This window comes from Clavelina lepadiformis, chromosome 1 (assembly GCF_947623445.1).
Source record: "Clavelina lepadiformis chromosome 1, kaClaLepa1.1, whole genome shotgun sequence".
NCBI lineage: Eukaryota > Metazoa > Chordata > Ascidiacea > Aplousobranchia > Clavelinidae > Clavelina > Clavelina lepadiformis.
This window is the reverse complement of record NC_135240.1, coordinates 18,362,645-18,387,807: the sequence shown is the minus strand read 5'-3', so window position 1 is coordinate 18,387,807 and position 25,163 is coordinate 18,362,645. Positions and strand designations below refer to the sequence as shown.

Here is a 25,163-nt window from a genome sequence, read left to right as displayed (position 1 = left end):
TCGATGTAAAGAAGTATAACTTTGGTGTGCAAGGAAGCAACTGGTGGGCACTGCGACTCATAGCCTAAGGTTGCCAACGTTTGTGCAAGCACGGTGTGGCCCTATGTGATAGAAATTATGGAATTTTTTTTAGAAACATCGTTTTTAAACACTAATTTTGCAGTACAAGTCGGAGAAAAAGTTTTCCTCCTTTTTTCCCTGTCTCCTTTTTTCTGTTTTGGAAAAAATATCAGGTGTGCTCTTGCCATACTCTGCAGTCTGGCCCGTCCCCCCTGATACCTGGACTATATAGTATGGCCGTTTTCAGCAAAATCTTGGTGCACCAAACAATCAAAAATGTCATTTAACAATGGTTTGTGACAGAACAAATCTGTGACTCGTATAAGGGATTGGCGCAATGTTAAGTATTGTTCATTTGGTCATTTTTTCAGTGTTACCAATAATAAAGTGTTTAATAAAGATTGGAAATATGTAGTTGCCACAACGCAGCAAATTCTTAAGTGTCTCTAGTGTGTGAATGTGGCATGTGTGGTCGCGCTGTTGTGGCATGTAAGGGAATTTGCGCAATGCTAGTTTTATCCATTTGGTAACTTATCTGTTGTTGTTAATAATTAATTGTTAAATGTAGAATTTGAAATATTCAGACACAGTTGTCATAATGCGCCAAATGTATATATGAGTCGCTGGCTTGTGGCTTCGTATAACATTGACTCGTGCAGAGCGTATGGTGTGTGATCTTATATAACATTGTTTTGTTATAAAAATGGCGCTTAAAGTATGTCATGTGGCACATGTCCTTATACTGTAAAAATGCAGTGATTATGATATTAATTCAAATTTAAGCCTCAAAAAGCACAAAAAATAGCTATAAGCCACACTTGGACAGAAGTGGCACCAAGAACTTCTATTGTTGAAGATAAAGTTTTGACAAAACTATTCATTGACCAAAATTAAGCCATGCAATTCGTTGTAAGGATTTGTGGTAATATACAAAATTAGATATGTCTGAATAAGATTTCAAGGTTATTTTAATGAATTTGGGTTACATTGGGGACGTCAAAAATAATATAAACCACACTTTTTCCTTGTTTATAATCCACCATTCAAAATAAGCAGCATGAAACAAAAAAATAGCTGCCACTTATCGTGGAATGAAAAAATGTAGGTACATTTATTTAAGTTTCAATCAATCGGTCTTCTTTATCTGTGTTTGCTTAAATATACTGGGTATTCATTATTAACATCTTTTGTAGGTTACATTGACATTAAAAAATTTGATCTTGCTATGCAACATCTATCTTTACTACCACATTACAAAAACATTACAATATCCTCAGCCTGTCCAATAGTGCTTTCCATGGCATCATCACTCAACAAAATCTACTCATTGACAAATGTGGAAACGTCACTGTTAGAGGGACACTGAAAAAACAATTGGAAGCACTCATCCATGATGAAACACCCGTGTTGTTGTTAGATTTATATACTAGTACTATGGGTTGTACTAGTACTAGTACTTGAAGTAATTGGTTTAGTATCATATCACTCGCCATGAGAAAAGTTTTAGCACGACTTAAACTCGACGATGATTCCTCAACGCTCATGCCTCGGTTACCGTCACCGTTAGCTGCGATATATAGCCGTTGTTGTCTGTGTGGTCTTTGTTCCGATTGATACCCACATTTTGTATTTAATTTTTTATGTTGTATTGCCCGAATTTGGTACTGTTCATTAAGGCCTGGTCTGTAGTGTTGGGTAGTCAATGTATGAAAAAAGAATATGCTGTCATTTTGAACACCTTCGCTTTCAAATGCCAATAATGCGATAATGCAAGAGGCAATATGAAAAAGTTTTTCATTGATTTGTTGGAAATTTATTCTTCATTATGCAGGTATATTTTTTGCATTTAACTAAAAAAATATTCACATAAACATTTATGTGAAACCTTTCATTTTTCCTTTTGTGGTTACTCGGCTCTTTTACGGTCTGGCTAAACCTTATACGCTGCCAACATCTCCAATAGTTTGCGGACATGTTTGTTTTTTTTCGCGAACATGCAAATCCATAAATTTATTATAAAGAATATAGAAGTATAATGTAATAACTGATTAAAATGTAAAGATATAAATATGAATAATAATAAATAATAATATTGAAATAAGATATAAAGAATATAAAGCTGCATGATTGGAAAGTTTGCTGTTGTTAGACGAGAAATTCTTCCTGCAACAACCTAAAAAATTTAACCATTATACGTGTGAAAATCTGCGCATCTGCGGGGAATGTGCAGAAAAAGTGCAAACGCATAACTTTGTTTATTTTGCAAAGAAACAAAAAACTTATCCACAAGCAGATTACCGGTGTAGTGCGAAAACTTGTCCCTCATTGTGATGTTATAGATTCAAATCTAAGTAAGGTTTTGACTCGGCAGAAAAGGAGCAGTAGTCTGACTAGTGAAAAGCGACTAACAAGTTAAAACCGGGGTGCCATTTACGTTTCGCAAGGGTGCCGCAAGTTGTTGCGCACTAATCACTAGTCCAGGAAAACGGTTGCGTATTGTGATGTTATTGTGTAATATCAATGTTTCTGGTCAATTGCACAATTCACTTACATTGGAACCCCATTGTGATGTTATTGTAAAGGGAACAGGTGGTTTGCTAGAGGAACAACACAGTGTTGTTCATACAAAAATTTACTTTTAGCATTATTATATTGGAGAAGTGTATTACGAAAAAAAGGAAGTCAAGTGATAATGCACAAAGATTATTTTTATTTAATGTAGAAAGTTTTTTGTTTGACTGTGGGTGCCGCCAAATCATTTGGTTGTTTGTAGGGTGCCGTAAGCCAAAAAAGGTTGAGAACCACTGAGTTAAAATAATGAACACTTCGTCCTCCATTTCTTGTAAGGGCCGAGTTCTCGGCAGTTCTTTCTAACAAAACAACAATTGTGATAGGAATGGGTATAAATGCTATTGACTGCTGAGTAAAGTGTAGTTGTTTGTTTATTTATAGTTGTTGTTTAACTGCTGAGTGTAAGCTTCAACACTTACGCATTTATTAGGAAGTCGTTATCCAAACTTTCTATTCTCAAGTTGGTTCAATACTCAATATGCCGATGTTTATTATTTAATTTTCTAACTGCACTAGTACTGGTTTCCTGCTGATTCAAAAAATAATCATACTAAAATTCATGACGTCGCGATAGGCAGACAGATTTTGACACTACGCTGGTATTTTTTTCCTAATCAATTGCTTCAAAAGCATTGTAAGGTTCATTTTGGAACTACCAGAGCTGGGTAATCGCTCTTGTAAAAAGAGCATCATTCACACTCTTGCTCATCGATGAAAGACAAAGCATCGCTCATGCTTGCGTTCTTCAAAGAAAAGAGCATGCTTGTCTTGTCGCTCTTTTTGGCAATTAAAAAATATTTTCACCTTGGTGCATTTTCACACACCAATCGCATTCGTATCTTACAAACATTAAACTTGCATTATAAAACATGTGTCTAACTGCAATTATTATGATTTATTATAAATGTTGTAGGAAATTTGATGAAATCCCATGCTGAAGAGTTATCTTTTGGTAATGCCTGCCACAAATGATTAATAGACAACTAGATTACTAGAGCATTAAGAACCTCCTAGATTTGTAGATGATGACACTTAAAAATTTAAAATTCTTCACTTTCAAATAGTGGTACACATAATTGACAATAATTATATGTAACTTTGTGTAATTTTACGTAACGAAACTGCTTTTACAGGTTTGGTACATATTACGTGACCTACTTTTTGGTATAATGTTTTGCACACAAAACAGCGATAACTATATTTTGTCGCTGTGTAATTAGCAAAATTGAAATGTGTTCGACATCTGCATAGGCTGACATCGGCTATTGGCCCACATTGCCATTTTTCAGAACCAGGCAATAGCAGATTTTAATGTGACGTAATAGCCATCCTTTGATAATAATTAACTATTTCTTTGACCATAAATCGAGTATGGAGAGTATCATAGCAGTGATTAGCAGTAAAGCATATATCGATTAAGTCATAAATATAGCTGCAACATGAAGAAAATTACTACAAAAGAATCACAACTTTGCATATTGTTGTCAGCTTAAAAACAAAGCGTTTTTATCGAACTGTTAAAAGAAGTTTCTGACATGCTGCTTGGCTTTGTGTTGCATGTTATCTTGTTTATTTTTGCCATGAGGAGCAAAAGTTATACTTAAAGTTAGTCTTAAAGTTACCAATTTTTTATTCACTACATAAAATGATTGTCTTACACCAGTTCAAAACAATAAAATATTTTTTAATCCAACTATTTATAGCCATTTTGTGTGTTCATAGTGTTGTTTGTGGAAAAAAAGTGCAACAAGTGAATAACATTTTTTTTCAAGACTGGGACAATTGAATTATGAGAAAATTGTGTCACAAATCAATTATAACGTCATGTTAAACACTAAATGTGGCCATTAAGTCAAACTTTTGCCCACCCTTGTTATCACTGTAGAGCATACGTGTCAAACTCCCGGCCCGCTTTACAATAAACCTTGGCCCGCAACGCTATTTTATACATTGAACTATTTCCGGCCCGCGAGATCATTGTACAGAATAACTTACTTTTTCAAGCAAGAAACAAAATTATTACAAATCGCACAATACAGCAGCACAAAAGTTGTCCCATCATACGATAGAACAAATCGATTTATTCTATCGCTTGTAATCTTGGCTGCTTTTTTCTTTATTGTTTGTTAATTCTTTAATGCTTTTGCAAGGAGATGAAAGAAACATAATGATGTAAGAGAAGAATAATCAAAAATGGCTCAGTCAAAAATCGTAAAAAACATCAAAAATTTGTTGTTGTTTCGCTGCCTGTTCCAATTCATGTACTCGTGTCTTGAAACGTTCAATCAAGTTTTATCCTTATGGCCCGCGGCGTTAAATAAGTTTTGAGTTTTGGCCCCTGGTGCGATTGAGTTTGACACCCCTGCAGTGTAGAGGATGAACTTCAGTTTCTTCTTGCATGAAATTTTATGTGATCAAACTTTTTTGTTTTAAGTCTGCATTATAGTGTCTTTACATATAGGTTTGTCAAAGGTTAAATCCTGCTGCGGTATTATTATGAAATTTTAGTGGTTGGGGTTGGATGATTTCTACATAATAAACAGCGTCGTGGTATTTTAGGCTTGTGTTCATTTTCAGGATGTTTAATTAAAAGTTTCTTCAACTTAAACTTTACACTTACAGCATAACTAATGGTAGTTGTTTTGTACAGAGAAACACAAGCAATACACTGTTAAGTATCAATATTGTGTTATATTTGTATGTATCGTTATGTCCAATGCCAGAGTTCATCAGGTGAGTTTGTAAAGAAATTCATAGTTTTTGTAACACGAGATTTTTTCAAAGAAAAATTAAAAGTCAGAATTTAAATATGCAGTAATTGCTCCTAATATATTTTTTAAATTCTGCTTGGATAAAATAAACTTCATACAAATTTTTATTCTAATTCTGTTTTTTGCTGTTTATCTTCAGTCATAGGCGCTAACTTTTATTTTTAAATGGGCTGGCACTGGCATGGCAACCTACTGCAATCAACGCTGAAAACTTTCGAGCAGACTTTCAGCATGATTGTTCACTTGCTTTCTATTAATCGTGTTTTGTAACAATAAAGCGTGTCATCGTCATTTTTTTAGGCCCAGCTGTTTGAAGTGGCGGATTAACCGCTCTCACGTAAATCTTTCGGAGAAAGCGATTAAACGTTCTCCTTGAGCGTGCGCAGATTTTACACCTTGCACATGTTGATAGCCGAGTATTCAAAAAACTTCATGATGAACGCATTTTCATTTTGTTTTCAAGTCATTGCCTATTTTCTGGATTATGTGGGAGTATTTTTTAAGATTTCACCAATGTATTAGCCAACTCGCGTTATTTTTGAAACAGAAGTTTCGCATCATATGAGTCATTATACATACAACCATTTTCCACTCCATCGCTTTGCGTCGGATTTCACATTTGTTAGTGATACTAATATGTTCCATGTAACATTAAATGCATTCAAAACAATTACAGCAAATGCTCAAGATGTGTTTAACTTAACTAATCTTTCTTCTTAATATTTCATCAACCTAAAGAGACGACAGTTATTCATCACAAGTGGTTAACATTAGGGCTAACAACGTCAAGCAAAGTTTACGGTCCACAAATGAACTTTTGCACATGCATCCAACACCTGTCAATCAATTGTCGGCAGTAAGCCAAAGTTGCAAGTCAACTAAATAGCGTTGCTGAAAACAGAAATTCCCCAATAAACAGGAATTCTACCAAGTTTATTTTACCGTTGGTTTGCCTGTTTTCATTTACCCATCAGTAGTGCAGTGTTTAGTGAGCTAAACATATTTTCTTTTCTTGAAAGAACCAAATTTCTCTAAGCCCAGCTCGCTCCGCTACTTGCTTTTCTTGTTATCCAAAGCATAAGACTGCATCCAATTCTCCATGAGTTTCTGGTTATCACTTATCAGTATTGCCGTTTGTCAAGTACATTGCGCAAATAATAAATAAAATGCACGGTTTAGGCTAAGCGGGTTTGCATGCAGTGGCGAGATATAGAAGGTCAATGAAGCTAGCTTTAATGTCATTCCAGCCTTTTAATAGTTAAAGTCAAATGAAAAGATTGTTGTTGTTAGAGCAGCTTTTTGAGATATTTTGGTTGTATGACGGCAGACTGAGTTGTCTTGCCCAGTCTAAAAAACTATTTTTTCAAAGATTTTTAAGGTTTTTTTCGAAAACCCGATTTTGTTCCAAAACTTGCCCACCCTCACTGAGTCATTTTTTCTCTGCTCTGTTCTTATCCAAGTAAAAAACAAAAACGACTGTCGCCATGCCTGTGGCCATATTGAATTTTTGCTCAAATCTGTGATTACTATATCCTAATTGGATGAGTTTCTTGCTTTCTCTTTACTGGAATTAATTTAATCGATCGTTTCAGCATGGACTGAATAAGAGAAATAAAAAAAATGCCCATTCCAAGCTCCATTATCCATTTAAGTCTAAAAAGTAGTGCCGCTAGTATGAAGACTACTAAAAAGTAGTGTGCTGTCGCATAGCTCTCCATATGGCTTATACACAGATAAATGGGTTATTGAATTTTTTTGGAAGAACCCCTAGCTTCTTTCCATTTCCCAGCACGCTCTAGCAATTTTGGTAACTTATATTACTTAATTGAACAAACTTATGTGTTGTCATCATTCGTTTAGCATTCCAAAGATCAAAATGATAAAGCTCAGTTTCCAAATGGATATGAACAAAAGAATTGTGAAGAGCTTGGAAAGGACATGGATGCAAACTACTTACCCCAAGGAAATCTTGGCCAGGTATTAGTTGCTGGATGATATTTGAAATTAGCGTATTATATATATTACAAATGGTATGATTATTTTCGTTTCTGTTACCAGTACTATGAAATCTTCAGTAGAAATTTTGCCTTTTTTTTCTTAAGGGCAAAATTATTTTTTGAAATATGACTGTTGCCAGGCAGACAAACAAAAGTGTTACATTCCTTTTTTGTTAAAACAGGTGTCATTGGCAAATGAATGGACTCAACAAAGTTAAAACATCTCGATAGGAACTATGTCATTATGACATCATCATCGTAATTGATGCAAATTTAGTTACGCCTATACATAAATGAATTAGACAGATATGTAGGTTTAGTGTAGTTAAATGAAATGAAATTGCTTCACTAGGTGAAGAGAACTGTTTATATTGAGGTTGTTGGAAGGATTACTACCATGTGAATGTGGTTCTATTCTTTCTTAGCTAACACGTGTCTTATTTTCACGCTTCAACTTTGTGTGAAACTTTTTGGCAATACAACTGTTATTTTTGTTTTAATGCTGCTCGAACCAGTAATGACTACATTAAAAATAACACGTTATTCTGTAGTTCATGATTATGATATGTGACGTCACCTCATAGATACTGCATCGGGAAACCCTGTTGTGTCAGGGCCATTTCAGATTCTCTTAATATTAAAAGAAAGAAAACATTTTTATCTCCTTTTTTGCATTTGCAATCTTTACTCTTTTTAATTTACAACGATTTATCACTTGTAACTCCACTTACTATTCTATGCTTAGATATGATTGCAATATGAAAATATTACTACAAACATGTATAGTCAAGTGGGGCAAAAAATGCAAAATTGACAAACTTTTGATTTTCTCGCTAAAAAATGGGCCAAAAAGTCAAGTTTTACCCTCTATTGATCAATATTAATATTCCATTGATGTATCCAAAAAATTGGAGCATTATGTTTATTCTTTTTATTTTTATCGAATATTTTGTGTTGTTTTTTTTCCCCAGTGTTTGGGGCAATAAAAATCATGCACTGGGTAAAAAAAAACAATCAATTTTGACAGCAAATTTTGTTTATTAAAAGCAACACAAAGCAGAAGAAATAGCAATATATACAGATGAGGATGAAACTGTAACATCTTGTTCAAACAAACAAAAAAGTTTATGCATTATGAAGTCCATATTTGCTTAGGAACACAAATTTTTCTTTCACTTCCTCTTCTTCGGCAAAACCAAAATATGATTTTGCACGTCCGACAGAAGTTAACACTTCGGTTGAAGGACCCCAAAAACAATTTTCAACGTTGACTATATCTATGTCCTCCTTTGTTGGCCAGTCCCAATACACTGCATCTTCTGAAGTTGATTTCTTGTCCCAAAACTTAAATTCAGCTTGCTCAATTTTTCCATCAACCTCGTCTCTGAAGACCTTCAGAAGTTTTCCCTAATAATATGTTTTTGGCTTCTCCGAAAACACTGCAAAGTACTTTCCAACTTGCTTTTTGTTTATTTCCAATTTAATTGTTCTCCTTTCTTCTGTTCATTTACACTTTCTTCAGTTACATCTCTTCTCTTGTTTCGTCATTCATTTCTTCAGATTCATCGTCAGACTCTTCTACCATCTCATCCTCTGTATCTACTCTCCTCATGTCTTCATCCATTTGTCTTTGAATTTCTCGCTCCATCTTTCTTTCTATTTCTTCCTCCTCCTCCAGGTCCAGTGAATTTATTTCTTCATCTTCGTCTGCGTTCCTTTTCCTTCTCCCAGCTTTTCTCTTTTTTGCAATTGTTCCATTTGCTTCAAAGTTTTCAACTTGCTCGTTAAATTCTTCATTTGTTAAAATGCTTCCATTCATCTTCACTCTTTTTCTTTTTTTCTTCTTGTCATTTGTTTGTCGTCCCCTTGATTTTAACACACTTTCTATCGAAACCGATTCATCTTTTGACACAAGCCGTATTTCATACTTCATCCCTTCGGGAGCGTGAAGTTGCAACTCATTGATGATGTCCTTTGTTGTTCTGATCCGTGATTGTACTGTGGTGCTCGTCGACGGTGTGGAAACAGCTTAAATGTTGCAGATTGATGAGGTGGATGGCATTTGTTCCACATTACTTGACCATTCAGTTTCCTGTGGACTGGTCTTTTCCAAAATTGGATTGCCTTCTTCATCTTTTGGAGAAACACAATGCTACCAGGACTGGTTAAACTAACACTGAACAGAGACTTCTGAAACTGGTAAATGCTTACAAGAAGGTTAAGCTTTTGAATGGCTATTTGGCAGGAGTTCAACAAAGTGGAATGGTACATAAATCAATTAACTACAAAGAACAACACAAAATGATTGGAGAGTGAAACTTCACGCTTAACTTCACTCGCTTAACTTAATTTCAAATGAATCATCAGTACATTAGGATTAATGTATTTACTAGAGATCAGGAAACTGAGACAATGCAAGTAAAACATTAAAATGCTAGTTTAATTCCTTATAGCAACCAAAATCGTTCTAAAATGAAAGTTATTAAAGATGGGGTAAAAACAAACAAGCACAGGGAAAATAAAAACAACTGTCTTTTTTTGCCTCAACACATTGTGTAGTTTTGGGGTAAAAAAAGACAACATAGAATAGAATGAAAGGTTAACAACAATCAAAATTGAAGTACTGGAGTACAATCATACTAAAATATCATGTAGATACACATAAAAAGATTGTGATTGTCAACCATCGTTTTCGATCCACAAAAAGTTTAGTAAAGAGCAAAAAAAGTTTTTTTGGACCGTTTTTGGGTCAATTTAGTGATTTGCATAGTTCCTGAAGAGTACTTACCTCTAGACCTGTATTGTATGTTAAAAAACTATGCAAATAAATGATGTTTCTAACCATGCAAAGCTTTTTCAAAAAAATCATTCTTAGGGGGAGTTGGGGGGGTTGTCCTTTTTTACCCCAAGTACCCCTATGTTTTTTTTTGCCCCAACTGACTATATTGTATATATACAAAATATATTTTGTTTTCCTGCTCATCTTTTATACAATTAGTCTTACATTGAGTTCTTAATTTTTAAGAGTCACAATTCTCAACAGATAAAAAAAGTGGTAATCGACCATTAAATTTTTTGATTTAACAGTGAATCGACTTGCCTCGGTTTGTGTAATACCCAGTTTTGATAATTCTCCATTCTTAAACAGTTGGATTGTTGATTGGTTTTATGTGATTGAAATGTAGTTTCAAATTAGTTAGGTAATAATTAATGGATGTAAAGGAATTTACCAGTGTTGGTACCCATCTTTGACTGAGACTCAAGTTTACCTCCCATCCCGAGTTTGATGCCTAAACTTTTGTCCAGAAATTCGACTAATTTGTAGTATGTTAAAGTAGTTCATTCTATGCGTCCCTCCTCTACCACTAATCCGATGCTAATGAATGCTTTCGATAGTTGTCAGGGCTTCTGCTCCCCTGGTTTTCGCCACTTAGGAGTCCAATAATATGCAGAGATGGGCAGTTGATGATTTAGAAGTACCATGAGTATCGGCACATGTACTTGGTAAAAATGTATTGACTGTTTCATAAAAGTAGTTTGGTACTTTGTTTAAAGTACTTCTTGTCGGTACTTTTTGTGTTGTGAATCCTGCGGAATGTGCAATTTTTGCCTTTATTATAGCCTTGTTACAGATTACTCCCGGTCAAAACATATTTAACCTCACTCCTTGCGACTTGATTAGACATTTGCAGCTTAAAAAAGAACAGCGCATGTTAAAATTGGCATTAAGGTTTATTTAAAATAAACTTTTGATAAACATACTTGTCAAAATTTTGAAGTAATCAGTTGAAAAGTACCGAGTACCAGGACCGACTAGAATTTCTTGAAAAGAATAATTTGGTGCATTTTCCCGAAAAAAAAAACCAACGGTCCCGGTATCGATACTGAAAAAGAACTGTGATGCAGTAATTCAGTGCTGTAGTACCGTGCATATGCGTCAAATTTTTGAGAAAAAGTAAAAATTCTCTGCAGGCTGATGTAGCTTTTCAGATCTAAGTTATAAAAGGAAATATCCATGTTACCCACTTATTCTTTATGGTTAGCCAGAATCGCTAAATCTTTTAATCTCCTCTGGGTTTATGTTGATTGTAGGTAGGTTTTGAAACAACGTAATGTACTAGATGACTGTTCTGCTTCCCACGCTGATGTAGGAAAAACCATGTATACAGTAAATGCCGACATCAAATATGAAAAATGGTCTTTAAGTGCTGCGTTAATTGACAGCTCTTGTGGCAGTTGTTTTACGGTTGGGGAACATTTGAAACTCGTGCATAGAGCAAACCACTGGCGTAAAGCTGCAAATCGTTGTAGAACTAAAATACTTTGCAAACATCTTCTTACGACATTTCGACATCGTCCAACATCGACCACCAGCATTGGTTGCATGACTACTTTGAAATTTGACTTGAACTGGATGCATCATACCAAATAAGCGTTGCAACAAAACAAAATAATTTTCAAATTTGTCCAAATTCGTTAGCAAGCCAAATGCTGAAGATCAGATTTTTCAACTGAAAGTAGAAATACCCTGCATACTGTACAAACAATTTATTATACAAAGAATCATTGCTTAAATATTCCTTGACATCGACGTTATATTTGCCAAATAAATGAAGCAAATTACTTGTTTTCTTTTTGTTTCCATGACACCGCAGTTACATATGACATCAGAAAGTGAGGTCAGCGCTAACCTGTTTCCCTTCTGTTTCTCCCCAACACGCTTGTCCAGACGCACACGATAGGCAGGATCTTTCAAGCAAACTTTCCTTTAATAATATTTTATCATGTTAAATGTAGAACAGTTGATCGTAGAATATTTGATTGATTTGAACTCCTTACCTGTAAACTCACCAGTCATTTGTATTTTTCAACCAGGGTCCCTTTTTTAACACGGCAACATCGTTAAACACTCAAACGCCATTTGCGGTGGCTCAAATGCATCACGGGCCGTATGTTGTCCGGCCTTTTTATAGAAGAAATCGCTTAACTACGTGTCATCTCACTACCACTCTCCGTAACCTGAATATCATCTCGTATAAATACAAAGAGAAATTTTATAAACAAGATGATTATGTACCACTACTTGAATCTCATCCAAATTGTATGCGATGTCGGTGGCTATTGTTAGTGCATCGAAAACATTTCATGCTACTGTCACTACTGCATTTCACCGGAAGAGGTGTTGCATCGTAAATTTTTGATGTGATATGCTATATGCTTTTAAATAATGAAAAGGTATACAATAAAACAAGTCGAATCAAAGAGCATTTGTGCATAACTTTTTTATACACCTGTGAAAACTGGGAAACGGTGCCTTCCTGCACCCCTGCACTTGACACCCATGAAACTACCTATCTCTGCTAATATGTTGTATGTAAAAAGTCGAGTTGTGATTGCAGTGATCACTTTCGATATTCATGTGCAAGTTTATTTTGGCCATGGATTAGTTTTTGCTAATTTTTGTCACTTTTTTAAGAAGTTTTTTTTGTGATGTGTGAGGTCTTGTTTATGGGGTTATAAAAGAAAATTGCGATGCATGGTGGCAAACCTATTTTATGCAGTATGATCAACAACAGAATTTAGGAAATTTATAAGGTGTTACATAACTTAACTAAGTATAACTTTTTATTCTTCTCACCATAAATGTTTTTTCAAAGTAACCGAAATGGGGAATAAAACCTTTGTACAATTTGCAGGCATATGGCATTGCTCCTACCACAGACTCCTATATGCCCAGCTATTATGGTCAAATGGCATTTCCGTATGTAGGGGGAACGGAATGGTCCACTGGAAGCGATAGTATGCCATACCTAACAGGATATGGAGGTGAAACACAACAGCCAGGCTTTATACCAGATGCTATATTTAATCATCCTACTGCATTGGGTACTTCACCAGTAAGTGGTATTTATAAAATTGAAGTTGCTAGCTTATTTCTTAGGGGTGTCAAGTTTTGGAATTATTTGGGTCTGCTAAACATCAATGTTTAGATTTTGAAGTATAGGATTTTGAAGTTTCCTCTTATTTGCAATTTATGATGTACTTTCAGTGATCATCATCACATCATCTTTGTATCATCAATTCTAGTGTTACTTTTTCATTGTAAAAAAACAGTGATTACTAGAAATTTACTACATATGGAATAATACTCAAGTTCTCAATATGATGTCACAATGATATTGTTTGCTAGTGTATTTTCCTGGAGCATTGTGTTGTGTCTAAAAACAGATCAGTTTTCTCAGCTTATTGATACCATCCACTTGTTATTTGTTAATTGCAAGCACAGATACAACACATTAACGTGAATCGTAGCAGCAATCTATGACTACAAAAGGTGATTGTTGTGAGCATTATAAATGTGGTCAATGGCAGAGAAGGGATAAAACAAAATCTCACTTTCATATTTTCGTGTTTTACATAATTCTAGCAACAGCATTGAACGAGTTGGATTTTATTTACTTAGGTCAGTAACAAAGCCAAAGATGTACTAAGATTGTTACGCTACGCCATACAGCAGAATATGTTAGTTTTTAAAATTTCTCAACAGTCATCAAACAAAATTAACCATATGTGTTGATAAAAATGTCTAAATAAAAAAAAGTGCAAAGTTATATTTCCGGTATTGGTAATTTAGGGACCGGATTCTTATACTATCATACATACCTTTTTACAAAAAACTTTTAATTTACGACGAACGTAATGTGTTGTATGATTTTCACAAGAAAAAGGTGCTTATTTCACGTCCCAAGCATTATGCCGCGAAGAAGGCAATGCGTTATGCCAATTTTCAGATTCCAAATGGAACACAAAATCCAAATTAGGTGTAGTTATATTCAAATTAATTAATGTAAACCAAGACATACCCTTTTTTTCTACGACCCATTTGTAAAACAGCCAACAAAATTTCTATCACCACCAAAAAGTAAGTATATCTTTACTATCAACTATTATAACAATAACAACTGTGGTTGCTTAAAAGCAAAACGTACTTATACACAGATTGGATTGCTCCCACGGTTAAAGAAAAACTGAGTTTAAAATATCTTAAGAAAATCACCAGTTAAATTTGCTAGGTTTTGTATTTAAGCTAATTGCAAATATATGTACCCAAGGACTCAATTAACAAGTTTCAAGTTAAACCTTTTCCAATATCTTGCTCTTTTAGCAGTACGCCATCCTAAATATCATGTAAAGAACAAAACCAAAGCAGAAATATAATATGTAATTCCTGGGACAGGTTCAGCTCTATGCCAGGTTGACTCAGATAATGACTGGATTTAGATGAACTGTTGTATTCACAGAGACCAGATGTGAAAAATTTACCATGATTATTATAAACAATAAAAGTAAAAATTCTTTATATTTCGCATTATAAAATGTTTTTACCGGGTACATTCTTTTTATTGCCAGTGTGTGACATCATTCAACTAATTACACCCTAAAGCAGGGGTATGAAACATGCGGCACAAGATTGTTTAATTCGATCTTAGACTTGTACAGAATGAAATTCTAAAAATGTAAAAAAATTAACTTACTTGTCAGTGGTTTCCAACCTTTTTGTCTCCGCAATGCTACCGATGCATTTGTGGATCCCTGCTGTTTTTAAATGTAAGCAAAATTTGTTTTCAGATCTACAGGTTGTTAGTCAGATTTTGACAAAGCAGAGAAAACAGCATTTACCACAACAGGTCTAGTCAAGAATGAAAACTAACCAATAAACCAATAAAAGAATGTAAAACTATTTGTAGCTATATAGGCATTTTATCGCCGGAAGTATGTTGGCAACTTTAAGATTGTTATCACACATGCAATTGAGATTGTGAATGAATATTGAGATGAATATCATGTTGTATGCTTGGAATATGCAATGGAATGTAAGAGTTAGAATATCAGAATATCAGCTTGCTTATTTTTCAATGTTTTTAAACAATATATCTCTTAATGGTCTACACTGTATCATATTATCCACCTATCATTGAAGGATAGGCCCAGTAATATTATATATCATAAATTAAGCCAAACACATTTATTTTACATTCTTGGTGTAAAACTGTTTTAACCGTTTTTTTTCACAATCGGGCCCCATGAAAAATGTTTTTCGGAATTTAATTATGCAACAAATTTGTCAACAAAACTAAAGGATTTTCTTGGCATGAACTTTGAAACTACTCGAAACTTCAGAAGCGTGACAGTGTTAGCCTTCAACAGTACTACCACATAATGCAACACACAGGATTTCCATCTCATATAATATCACTGTTGCAATCATGCAATCATGTTGCAATGACCACATTGGAGATGACACAGCTGTCTTTGAATCTTAACAAAAGAATATGCACGAATGCTAAGTAAAGTCAGTGAGGCTAATAAAGTAAGATTGCTCCACTTTCAAGCCAAAACTTAAGTTGTGGCAGCAGAAGCTCCTGAGCAAAAAGAAATTTAACATATTTATTCGGATACTATTTATTCGGATATTTATTGCTAAACTCCAGCTCCAAAATTAATATTATAAATCTTTTTAACAGATTTTAATTATAAAAGTAGCAGAATAGATATCTAGAGTTATTTATAACCACGAACTTCTTCACATCCACCAAACAACTCTACAAGTTACCCTTGCGGTACATGGCAACAAGCATGCAAGAAGGGAGTTTGCATTATAACATGCATGAGAGATGGGAGTTCACATTAATACAAAACATGGTTGACTGGAGTAATACATACATTGGTCAAATTTTGTTCAAGATTACTGTTAGATCATTATATTTTATTTCTGTATATGCTGCACTCAATATTTTTGGTAAATATTTGTAACAACAAATGCAATTTATTCCCGAATAAATTTGTTACGTAGTTTCAAGGTATCATACGTAGATAAACTGATAGTCAGGTAACTCTGAGCCTTGTGCAAGGCTACTTTTCTGCAAAAATGTGTCGTGGATGACCAAGGGCCAGATAAGTTGACAATAGTAAACGGTGCACACGATTAAAAGAAAATGCAGACAACAACTGCAGCTATGCTGTATCAGCAATACATGTTTTTAGTCTTACTTTGGCTATTGTAAGTTTAAAGTAAAGTTTTCAATAGAAGACCTTATGTTTGCAATGAAATGATAGTAATTGATATTCAGAAATATTTGTATGTATTTTTTATTTTTATACGAGTTATTCACATCTAACTTAATCAGTAAAAACAGAAGTATATTGGGAATGTTTCATTTCTTCTCAGATAAGGTAAAACTTGTTTCAAATTTAAAAAGCTGTATTCGATAATTTATTAGTGTTAGAAACACCTATTTACTGGTTTTTTTCCAACTCTTACCATGCACATGAATGAAAATTGACACTTCGTTTCTTCTTAACTTTTTTCTCTAACCTTTTTGGAGGAAACACTGCACACCATCGTAAAATTTCTTTATGGATTTTGTAATAAATAAATAAAATGTTTCTTGTAAACACCCCCATGGGTAGAAAATACTATTTCTTTCTGCGCATAGGTTTAATTCTATTTGGCGTAGCGTAGAGTTTCCATCAGTAAAGCTAATGACATTATTATGTGTTTAATATAATGTACAACATGTTCACAAGTTTATGTTAATGGTCAAAAATCAACTTCCCAACAAAACATGTTTAAATTAGATTGTTGTGACTGGGCTTATTTTGTTATTAGGTTATTGATAAAGCATTCAGACAGTCGGATGCTTGTTCAGATATGTTTTCTTTGGTAACTAGTTTTAGTACTTTATCATCTACTGCGTGATGTGAAAGAATATTTTTCATTGATTCAAAATTTTCACAGGATGTTTTTTAAATTTTAGTTTGTACCTATGATTTTTTAGTCCAGGGGCATAAACGGTGTACAAATTATTTTGCAAAATATAACCATATAGTAAGCATTGGTAATTTATACATAGCAAACATTTTTAGAATACAAGTATTCATAATATATACTTCATAGTATTCATTAATAGGTCAAAAAAATTTACTATAGTCCAACAAAAACATGATTAACAGATTTTATCTAATTCTTTTATGTTTTGCAGTGTTAACTGTATTTCTTTTATTATTTCAGGCTTATTTTAATCAGCCGTACAATTACTTCCCTGCTAACAGCGATTTTAGCGCTTGGGCAACTTCCACTACAGCACATGCGGCTGGTGTTCCAGAAAATGTTGCTGTAACAGGTTTCAGTCAGCCAAGTGCTTACAATGGTGATTATTATTCAGTGATTCCTGCAACTCCTCGTGATTATTTAAGCGGCGGTGAAGTTTTGTCGTCTGCTCACAGTGCTGTATTAGGACAAAATGTAGAAGAAGTTGCTACTGGGCTAAACTCTTCAATGCCAAATAACAACACCATCAGCAAGATTTCAGACAATTCAAGTGGTTTAAAGATGGTTGAGCAGGGATTGCAAAATATTAGACTTGGTATTTCACCCATTGGACCTGACGCATTGAAACCTCAAAATTGTTCTCAAATGGTAGGAAATGCTGGAACTGCCCAAAATTCTTTGTCAGTGGGAACAGTAGCTGGTAGTGCTGTAGGCAATAGTAACAATAATATTAGTGGCAGTCATTTGTCCGGATCCAATGCACCAAAACCTGTTTCATGGGCTGCAATTGCATCGAAGCCAGCAAAACCTCAACCCAAACCTAAAGTTAAGCCATTAGTGGGTGCAGGACTACCTCCACCTATTAAACATAACATGGATATTGGAACATGGGATGGTTCTCAGCCACAGCATGGTCGTGGACCTGTTAAAGGACAAATGCTGGGACAACAGGATTTGCAAAGATGGTCATCTCCAAGACAGTGTGGTCCAACTGAAAATAACGGGTTAGTACTTGACTATTTTGGACAATATTTTTAAGTTGTAAAGTAGATGCAAAATACAACTACAAGCCAAAGTGTCATTGCTTGAATAATTTCGGGTATCGAAAAGTTAGAATATATACTCTATAAACAATGTTGTCTTTCTTACGCTTTTTACTGTGTTTGAAATGTATCTATCCACTTTAAGCAAACAATCACATCAGCATGAACATCTGAAAACTTCAGTGTTTTTATTTATTGCTATTTCATTATTTTTCCCTAAGGCGAGGCTAGATAATGATTTTTTCTAAAACATTTTAATTATGTGGTTTTTCACATATCTGTAGTAAATAGTATTCTAAGAGATTTCAAAAGTTCTGAGTTTATATTTCCATGGTTTGGGATATAGGATAATAAATAAAATGGTACATACTCGATTTGCAGGAATCTTAGAGAAAGAGAAGCTGGTGGGTTATCTGGACTTGCAACTGAAAACAATTGTGGAGTAGACAATGTCATGGGAATAGGTGATAACAAATCTGAGGATATTGGTAATGCTGTTTTAGACAAACTGAGATCCGAAAATGAATATAATCCAAAACGTCTGACGTTAGATGTTCGAAATGCAAGATTTTTTGTTATCAAGTCGTACTCAGAGGATGACATACATCGGTCCATAAAGTATAACATTTGGTGTTCAACAGAGCATGGTAACAAGCGCCTTGATGCAGCATTTCGTGCTCAACAAGGTCGAGGACCAGTACTTTTGTTGTACTCGGTAAATGGCTCTGGTCACTTCTGTGGTGTGGCAGAAATGTTAACTCCAATAGATTATACCAAACGTGCTGGGGTATGGGCTCAAGATAAATGGAAAGGAAAATTTCAAGTGAAATGGATATATGCCAAAGACGTTCCTAATAGTTTGCTTCGTCATATTCGACTTGAAAACAATGAAAATAAGCCTGTAACGAATTCAAGAGACACACAAGAAGTTCCAGCTGAAAAGGGCAGACTGGTGCTGAAAATAATAAGCAACTATAAGCATCAAACAAGTATTTTTGATGATTTTTCTCACTATGAAAGGCGACAGGTTGAAGAAGAAGGTCAACGAGCTAAACGAAATGAGGTAAAAAAATGTAACATCAACATCCATACTTTAAAGAAAAAGTTTTTTTATTATAAATTCCAAAAAAGTTTACATTGTGCAATAATGTCTTACTTTGTGAGTAAGAATTTGAAGTAATTTGCCCATTTATGTTTATTAATAATGAGGTGTCACGTTCTCCTTGTATAAAGGTTGTTTTACTGATCCATATACATATAGTACCGAATTACAGTATCGGTACTTTTTCAGTATTCAGTAATTCAATTTGCAAATCAACCAGAAACTTTTTTCACATGAAAAATCTGCATTATTTGTCTTTAAGGCATCCTGAACGTGCATTTTGCATGCGCTCAAGAGACCTAGAGTTGTATTACTTAACAAAATAAATTTTTAATTGATTTGTAAACTTATATCAATTTACATTTGTGTTTAGTTTTTCAATGAGTTAGGCCACAGTTTGCACGGTTTATGAATGTTTTATTGTTAAAATTACAGTAGGTGCATATTTAACAAGCTGCAGTTTGTATATTAATCACAAGCAGAAAACTATTATGGTGACAAAAATGGTATTGATAGAAGCTCATTGTTAACATCCTTCAAGTTAGAAGTATATATGTTCAGCATTTTTTCAAGTTAGATGTTGTCATTAAATAAACTAAGTTATATTTCTGTCTTATCCAGAGATCTCGTGACAATCTGCGAAAGAACGAAAAGCATGCTTACACTCAGCATAAGGAGGACTCCTAACTTTAAATTTTTGTACATATAATTTGGATTATAACTCAATAGGTTGTGCATCAAGTTTGTTGTGTTGCGTATGGCGCTGTATGTAGTTGATTACTTGAGCTGGTTTAAAGACGTAATTTTTACATTAAAGTCATTTTGGATCGTAATATTATGCAGTTAAGTTTGTTTCATTATGTTTCACACTTTAACTGTAGATTCATTTACCAGCAACTCCTTGTTAATGGTGATAAAGATTCTGATAACCTTAGCACTTCGCTGTATTAATGTATACACATGTGAAGTTCTTCGTACGATATGCCAAGTTTGCTCAGTAAGGTTTTGACGCTGTGTATGATTTACATTTGAACTACTTCATTGCTAATACATGCTTATTTTAACTGAAAATGTCGGAAAGGATAATGAACAATTGACAAGCGTTAATGTGTTAAATTGTATGACAAAGTGATAACATGTGCACTAAACAGTGTACTACAGTTTTACCACGACCTAACACATAATGACTGTAGCGTACAGAAATATTCACGCTATTTATAAGCATATGTGTTGTCATGTAAATGATGCTTGTATCTACATCAATAATATTTAGTTTTTAACCAATATTTTATCAACAGTATTTTATGTCCGTGACAGTGGAATTGCGTTATGGTTATAATATGTGTGCACCTTCCAGCAAATTATGCGTAAGTAATCAATTATTGCTTTTTGCCGTTTGATCTGATCACGAAAATACAATGTGTTACATTGCTAAGGTAATATTACATGTTTGATTAATTTGCTCATGAACAAGTCAATAATTAATCTTACTTTTTAATATTTTGGTCAATATATTTTGCAAAATTTTGATATCAAAGCATTACCAGTTCGTCAATGAATACTCAACTAAAATCTCTGTGTTAATCAGAACTTTCCTGGCCCTATAAAAAGGTGTCAAGCAATGAGGAATCTTTGACGAGTCGCTAAGACTTACCTCAGTCCGGGGACTAAAAGTATGATATTATTCCGTATTGCTGACTCAGACGAGCTGAAGAAAATCTTCAATCGTCCAGATATCGCTTGCTTCAAAGCCCACTTATCTACTTCAGGCACTAGCCCTAGGAGCAATCCACTAAAAAAATTTTGCTGTGTATCAGAATTTTTGTCAATTTCCCGAAGAAAGTATGGGTTTGGGATATTAAGGCATAGCTGCAGGCCCACCGGAATACGTAAACTTGCTGGATACAAACATACCCGACAAGATGTTGACAGTAGTAATGAAAGAATATAAACTCGCTTAAGTTGCTATGTATCGGTTGGTCCTGACTAAAATGCTTTCTGTTTTATCAAGTTCGACTAAGGCTGCGTTTACTGCAACTCATTTTTCAAACTGTGGAATATGTGCTGCCTGTTTCTGTGATATAACTTTCATCTGATAACTTGGTTTAAGGTAGTTTTCATAAACTACATAAAAGTTGGAAAGGTAACTTATGTTTGCTTACTTGAATTCGGGTAGTTTTTATAAATTGCCTACAATTTCACAAGAAAATGTTTGTTGGTGTAGAACAGGGGCGGGCAACTTCTTCGGTCGGCGGGCCTGATATGAGAAAAGGAAGTACTTGGCGGGCCGGATTCCTGAATAGATTGGAACGCAGCTTTGTCTTATTAATGTTCATGGTCGAAAATGTTTGCTCATAAATGTATGTAGACCCGAACAAAACAAGTAGATTCATGGCCATCTTTCTCAGGTTGGCAAACTTGGACTTATTCAGTGACGTAATACAGGGATTGCGGCAGAACGTGGCCGCAGGCCACATTATCATGTAAGACCGGAAACTGTCTGCGGGCCGCTCAAAATCCCGTCGCGGGCCGGATCCGGCCCGCGGGCCGTATGTTGCCCGCCCCTGGTGTAGAAGGCAGTTTTGGAACTTGCGTTTTGTTGGCTTAAGGTCCTTCGCCCCTCACCAATTTTTTCTGCATGAAATCTGCAACGGTTGTTCTATGGTCAGGTAGTTTTCCTTGCATGTGAAGGCTATTGCTCATTTTTGGATATCTTTAAAAATTTTGCCCGCGTATCTTGATTGTGATTTTGGCATTTTACACTGCTTCTATCAGTGCAATTTGAAAGAGCAACCGAAAATTCGTTTTAGTTCTGAACATCCAGGGCTGTTTTAGGCCGATATCTTGAAATTGGACCCTGTGCACTCACTTGACCAAAGAATAAAACGATCCTGCATTGCGTCGTCTCATCGTACAAAGATCGTGCACAGAAAGAATAGAGTGCAAAAAAGTTAAATGATTTTGAAAAACTTTTCCAACAAAACGTCAGAGAAATGTATTTTTAGAAATTTTTATGTAAATTGTGGCCTTTAGCTTCACACAATCATGGCACTATCCCTTTAAAGTTTCAGTTTCGGACTTTTCTGTGCATTCCTCACACTTAATTAATATCAGAGTGCTTGTGACGTATACCGTACGAGACAGAATGTCTTGTGTTTCGCTAGTTCGAATAAACGTTTTAGTTGAGAGTTTTTATTCTGCTGTTTGTAATTAGTGTTGGCAGAGTAGAACACGTAGCCTTCATGGAAGCTAGTTAGGTCAAGTGAAGTTTATTGACAAGAAAATTCGATGAACGAAAAGGAACAAAGATGTGAAAACGATAATGGCCCCAGAATTGTGTTTGTGATAGAGCATGGCCCAATACCTCTCTTAATGCGCTAGTGGGACTGTGGGATGAGCATTATGCAACATCACCGTTTTTGCTGGTCAACTGCGAAAGTATAGTGGAACGAATTAACAAAAATAAATCAAGCTGCTTTTCTATTAAAAAATCATAGTTCATTGCCATCAACACATTTGCCAATTTGTAAGTATCATGAATAATTCTGACCTCATTTCCCCCCTACCCACTCTCCTACATAGCTGCGCCCGAGCCCAACCCTAGTTACGCCTCTGAAAAATTGCGTTTTTGCAATGTTTGCGTAGGCTTTTGTATTTCTACTCCCCTTGAGGTGATGACTTAGGCTAATTTTACTGTATCATATTTTGTCCACCATGAACACGTTCAGAACAAAAATGTCAGTGAGTACTTTGATTGTGAAATGTAGGCAAGCCCCGTAAATTGCGAAATGCGAACACAAATAACGCAAATATAACATAATAAAGAAAATGACTATTTCACCGAAAGTGTGTCACGCAGGTAGGGGATTAGGTTGTATGCCTATTCAACCCCGGCCAAAGCTACCTCAGTTAACTCAACTCCGGCATACTCAACCTCGGTCAACTCAATCCCGGACAACATAAGTTTGCATTACCGAGATTGGGTGGACCGGGGTTGAGTTGATCAAGGTTGAGTTGGCCGAGGTTGAGTTGAGTAGACTAAAGTTGATTTTGCAGGAGTTGAGTTGACCGACTCCCAAGGCGTAAGCTTAGGAGAATGGGTTAGTAAAAAGTTGGTTTAAACCTAGAAGTTACTGTGGGAATGGCGATGTTGATTGTTTTAAGGTTGGCCTAAAGCCAAAGTCTTGTAGTTTTTTTTTAGAACTCCTAGACAATGGTGTCTTTGACTCCGTTGCGCCTGCTTTCTCTAGTTGTTTCTTTAAATCGGTCTTTAAATCTTTAAATCGGAATAAGTCTAAATTGTTAGGCCTAGGCCTATATTGTCCGAAATATAAGTTAGTTGTAGTTACATCAGAAACAATTTCATCACACTTCACCTTCGAAATAGAGCTAGCACTTCAATTCATTAATGAATAATCCAGAAGGTAAACTGATAAGATGAGAAGAGAAGAGATTTTAACCAATCCTAAGTTTTTATACCGCTGTATCCAACCAATCAGCTACAGACCTGTTGCTTGCCTTGCTACGTGTAACATATGTCATATGTATTATTCTACATCATCTATTTTTCACCAAAGTACAATCCAACTTTGCGCCGTAAAATACAATGCTACTTGAAACACTTCAACTACAGGTGGTATGTCGGTTTGGCGCTACAATGTTTGAATAACAAACTAAGCAAGCAAAATACACTGGTTTAAATATTCAATTTACATCTAACCGGAGAATACACAATCGCTTTTAAAATGCCAATTATAGAACTTATTTAAATTTATTATCACGACCGCTACAATACTATCGCAAAAAAAGATCATGAAGCTCCTTGAATTTTGGCTGTAGTTGTAGTTTGTACTGTAGTCTGGACAGAATCCTTGTACTAAAATGTCTAAAACAGCCACCTTTTCAGCAAGTTTTGAGCTTAAACTTTTACGACAAATAATCTAAAATATTGAAATTTCCAACCAAAACCAAATTTGCAATTTAGCCTGGACCTGCAACCAGCTATCGCCAAAACCATAACAAACCAGCCCACATCGACGTCACATCCACAATGGACCGGAAAATTTCCTACTTTTTTAAACTGACGCTTTACGTGCGAAATCGTCATTAACACGGTGTTGCCGGCTTGAAATTGTTTTTTTTTGTGGTTGAGCCACAATTTGATTTCATGTAATGTGTCGCGCCACTGGAGGGAGGGCTCTTCAGCTAGATGCGGGTTGAACGCTCAATTGAGCTTGAAGCACTTTGCTCAAGAGGTCGTGATCCAATTTAAAGAGATAGGATAGAATGCAATCAAATAAAAAATTTTGCAGGTTAAGCTGAACGAAAGAAGAAAATCACGCAAGTTCTTCAGTGGAGCGATACTTTTCTATTGCGTCGCACCGGCAAAAGTCTCGTTTCGATTGAACAACTCTCCAGTATAAACGCCAAGACTTCATTTCGAAGCGTACCTTAATTGCTATGAAATGCGCAATTACAACGATTTTTAATCTCAATTACCAAATATAATTGCCTGCAAGTTATCACAGACACGATTGAATGAAAATGTAGCTAATGCATGGCTATTTTAGCCGTTTAGCTAGCAGCAAAGCGCGACTGAATCGCAATGCGTAGCTACTGCGGCTAGTGGAACCATGGTAGTTTAGAAAACTAATATACATGGCCCGGTGTGGAACGATACGGCGTCGGAGTTTTCATCTGTTGCATAAGGTTTTTGTTTTGTGCTTGGGCACCAATTCGATTTCATGTAATGTCTCGCGCCACTGGAGCAACGGTGCTTCACGTAGA

General features: G+C 35.1%; 1 protein-coding gene across 1 annotated transcript; it reads left to right on the top strand.

Annotated features, from left to right (window-relative positions):
• The first annotated feature begins 5,254 nt into the window (after positions 1–5,254).
• Positions 5,255–20,816, top strand: LOC143445649 (YTH domain-containing family protein 2-like). The gene is made up of 6 exons (XM_076944905.1): positions 5,255–5,364; positions 7,263–7,379; positions 13,096–13,296; positions 17,472–18,235; positions 18,656–19,337; positions 19,998–20,816. The coding sequence occupies exons 1-6, from the start codon at positions 5,341–5,343 to the stop codon at positions 20,061–20,063; spliced, it is 1,854 nt and encodes a 617-aa protein (XP_076801020.1). The 5' UTR covers positions 5,255–5,340; the 3' UTR covers positions 20,064–20,816.
• Positions 20,817–25,163: the final 4,347 nt, after the last annotated feature.